This window comes from Electrophorus electricus, chromosome 9, assembly GCF_013358815.1.
Source record: "Electrophorus electricus isolate fEleEle1 chromosome 9, fEleEle1.pri, whole genome shotgun sequence".
Classification (NCBI taxonomy): Eukaryota; Metazoa; Chordata; class Actinopteri; order Gymnotiformes; family Gymnotidae; genus Electrophorus; species Electrophorus electricus.
The window spans coordinates 15,224,406-15,228,108 of NC_049543.1; the positions used below are offsets into that span (position 1 = coordinate 15,224,406).

At 39.8% G+C, this 3,703-nt stretch overlaps 1 protein-coding gene across 1 annotated transcript; it reads left to right on the forward strand.

The window, feature by feature from the left end:
* Positions 1-1,789: 1,789 nt before the first annotated feature.
* LOC118241999 lies at positions 1,790-3,414 on the forward strand. Its single transcript, XM_035530045.1, has 3 exons — positions 1,790-2,042; positions 2,316-2,675; positions 3,304-3,414. The coding sequence occupies exons 1-3, from the start codon at positions 1,827-1,829 to the stop codon at positions 3,412-3,414; spliced, it is 687 nt and encodes a 228-aa protein (XP_035385938.1). The 5' UTR covers positions 1,790-1,826.
* Positions 3,415-3,703: the final 289 nt, after the last annotated feature.

Here is a 3,703-nt window from a genome sequence, read left to right on the forward strand (position 1 = left end):
AAGTGTATAATTTCCATCACACTTTTCACCTGAGTCTCCTGTGTTTCTGAATAAAAGAAAGTAATATAACACAAGCAGTTATACAATTTCCGAAAGGCATATTATTTAGAAATAAAGAAGAACTTGGTTATTATTTGGTTATTAGGACACATGAGGAAAGCATTTTAGTTGCATTCATTTTGCCAAAGACATCCATGACTGAAACAAGCTTCCTGTCACCACTGACCACCCTCCTAGCGTTCATGTCTCCACGGTTTCCCTGTCTAGTGTCTTTGTTTTGATTTACTCCCTTGTTGTGGTTCCATTCCTTCGTTTCGTTTTCTGCACCCCTCATAATTTGCACTTGTGTCTGGTTTAATGCTCATTTGACCATGTTTTTAAGCCCTGTTTTAGTTTAGTCTTGTTGCTATTTATTGTAAGTCCAGCTGCTGTTTGTTAATCGAGGCTTCCGTGCATGTGAATATAAGCCTGAATGTTTATCCTCGCCCCAATGTTATAGCCTGCATCCCTGGTTTGTCTTCGTGCACTTTTCTTTACTTTAGTTTATCATGAATTCTCGGACTCTCCATGTTAATAATTTGACCCTGGACTTTGGATTTGCCCCTAATAAATCTCACTCTTTTCCACACACTGCTCATCGTTACACTTCCCCAACCTACTATATTTACAGGTTTTTTTGAGGTTTTTTTCAATCTGTGTAAAATTACATAATTTCTACTGTTTCAGAAGTGAAGGATTTGCGTGCTCTAAATTTTCATCATGCCAATGCACAGAGGTTTTGGTATGGAGATTTTATCCCGATCTATAGGAGCAGGTGTAATGGACTATAAAGTTGACGAGAAAGAAACCATCCGTTTCGCCGCCGTTTATGTCCATAGATGCTGCTATTACCAAAAATACTACTGCGCTGATTCTTAGAGGACAGTTGATTTGACCGGATGTCGCAGCAGTACGGCCGACTACTCCTGATCATAACGCATTCATGACAACTCAGCCCTTTTTACGACTGAGGTGCTCACACGACAACGCGTGATCTTGCACCTTTTATGTGTTTTAAGAAAAACGCTCAGTGTTTTAAAGAGCAGCAGCGAATTTTCCTCTAACGCGTTACTAAGCTCTGTGAGCAGAGTAATTTCTCCCATTGTGTTGAAATGAACAGGTGTCTGTTAAACTCATTCATGAGCGTATTTTAACGCGCGTTCAATATCGTCCGAGCTGTAATCTTTTGAATTCTGTAACCATGCGGCGTCATACGTATAACATTCTAGTCGCGTGGTGTGATAGCAACTGCTAGTCAGAATAAACAGAAGACAAGCAGTAGTACAAACATTTAAAAAAGATACGATTACAAAAGTGAGATGCATTTTTGGCAGAACAGCGTTCATCCTTTTGAAGTTAGTTGCAGCAATTCTCCCACTTTAGATCCGACCTACATTGTAAGACATCCTCCTGTTGAGCTGGATATCAGTGTGTTAAGCAGGTTTCTGTTTTGTAGGAGGACGGTAAGCAGCTGGAAGATTCCACCGTGTCAGCGCATCGTAGAGTGAGTTATCAACACAGCTGGCGACTGTTACAACTAACACACCACTTTAAATTTTGATATGAGGCCCTTTTTAGATAGAGATTGCCTGTTAGGGATTAGAATGAGGCTCTGCAGCATCTCAGATTGAAAAAGAAAAAAAAGAACGCAGAGAAGAACAGAATAACTATAACTATATATATATATATATATATATATATATATATATATATATATATATATAGAATCTTTGTTGGCTGAAGATCTCTAGGGACCGAATACACATTGCTGGGTCATATGTCTCTGCATGTTCCAAATGGGAAACCATAAGGTGGAGGAGGAGTTGAGCAAAGAGACCCTGGGTGAATGTCGGAGAAAGACATGGGAGGACAACCGACGGAAGGCTGCACGTGTGGGGCGGTGTCTTGGAGGTCTAGACCTCGAGCTAGCAGTGCGAGAACTGCAGAGGGAGAATGTGGAGATCAAAGCTGAACTGAGAAGGCTGAGAGCACAGCTTGAGAAAGTAGGAAAAGTGAAACACTTAGTTACACTGCAGTGCACATCCAATGAAGCAATGTTCTGCTATACACAGGAGATGATTTTAGATTGAAATAAGGAACTATAATTAAAATCCAGGTAAATAGTGAGCATAAATGTGTTAGGGCAAATCAACAAATGGATTGCCTATGACACTACAATATCACAGTCTAACTTATATTATATTTTTGATAGTATATCAAAGTGTGTGCACATGCATGTATTTAATAGTGATGCTAAATTAAATGCTTTTTCACAGTTGGAAAGCCCAAGGCCCAGTTTCCCCCTGGAGTCTCCCAAACCACGAGACAACAGGTTTCCCTCACTCTCCCTCAGACAGCCTACCAGATTTGCACCTGGTGAGCCCCACTGGCTCCAAGAAGCCCCATCATCCAGACCCTACAGGCCTTGCCGTCCACTACTGCCTCCCCTGTCCTTTCACTCAGATGTGAGGGCAGCACCAAATGCACAGGAGAAGCTGTTCAAGGAGACACATGAGAAGACACATGAGAAGAAGAAACTGAAACGTCAGCAAAAAGACATAGAGCAGACAACGAAAGAAGCGAATGGAGCCACGGAAGCAAGAAAATGTGAGAAGAAGAGATTTCGTATTAGGATTGTATGGAAAGGATTTAAAGGAATTAAGTCTTTCTTTCAAAAATAGCTGTGTGGTTTAGAATTTCATGTCCTTTCCATATTAACATAACTTTACTCTTTCCTTTATGCAATAAGCCTGCCAAAATCATTTTCCAGGCATTTTTCATAGATTTTGAATTGATTTAAATATGAACGTCTAATTTCTCATTTCAAAATGTGCTTATTAGTTTATGTCTGTTTTATAATATAAATAAAGATATTTTATTAAATAAGTGAAAAGTCTGGCATCAGCTTAATAGGTACAGTTGGACCATTTAAGTCCATTTAAGTGTTCCAAGTAAGATCATGTCATGATTTATTGACAAAATATTAAAAATGTATAATTTTGAAAGAATTAACCGCCCTAACATTTATTCAGTAAGAGGTTCAGGAGTAGAAAAAATGTTAAGAAGCCCCCTAGTCCCCCAGTCCCAGAGTCACATGCGAGGTTTAACCATCAAATATTAAAACCCTGAGAAATGTTCAGTCTGAGATCTGAGTGAATAGTTTAAGGAAGAGATTTGTCCAACCATCCATGTTCTGTTACAAAAATGGGGTTGCGGTCTGGACCTCCTTGACACCAAGAATTGTACAACCGTTTCCCTTTGTAGATGATGAATCTGCCCAACAACATTCCCAGTGATGTGGACTGTTATCTGTTCCCTCCCACTTCCACCTGTAGTCTGGTACATAATCTTACAGGATTTGTCATGGACCAGTGACAAATCCTGTCTCATCTACATTGTAGATATTCTGGGATTTTGTTGTGAAATCTGTGAGATAAGCATATCAAAGCAGTGGGTGAATATTCCAGTATCAGCTGAGGTCCTCACTGTAGCCACAGGAAACTGTTCTGATTTGTGAATGGTCTGCTCAGGATGATCTCACATAAAACAATAAAATCATTTTCTCCCATTGGGGAAAGGGCTCTGAATTCCACTAGCCAGATTATAATCCAGAACAAGATGTAAAACATCTGTTTCAGTGAAGCTCCAACCCCAGTCACACATG

Bases quoted from the DNA above. Each gene is read 5' to 3' on its own strand.
- LOC118241999 (XM_035530045.1), top strand. From the start codon at position 1,827: ATGTTCCAAATGGGAAACCATAAGGTGGAGGAGGAGTTGAGCAAAGAG. The intron at 2,043-2,315 runs GTAGGAAAAGTG...GCTTTTTCACAG, and splicing joins TGAGAGCACAGCTTGAGAAA to TTGGAAAGCCCAAGGCCCAG. The intron at 2,676-3,303 runs GTATGGAAAGGA...TTCCCTTTGTAG, and splicing joins AGAGATTTCGTATTAGGATT to ATGATGAATCTGCCCAACAA.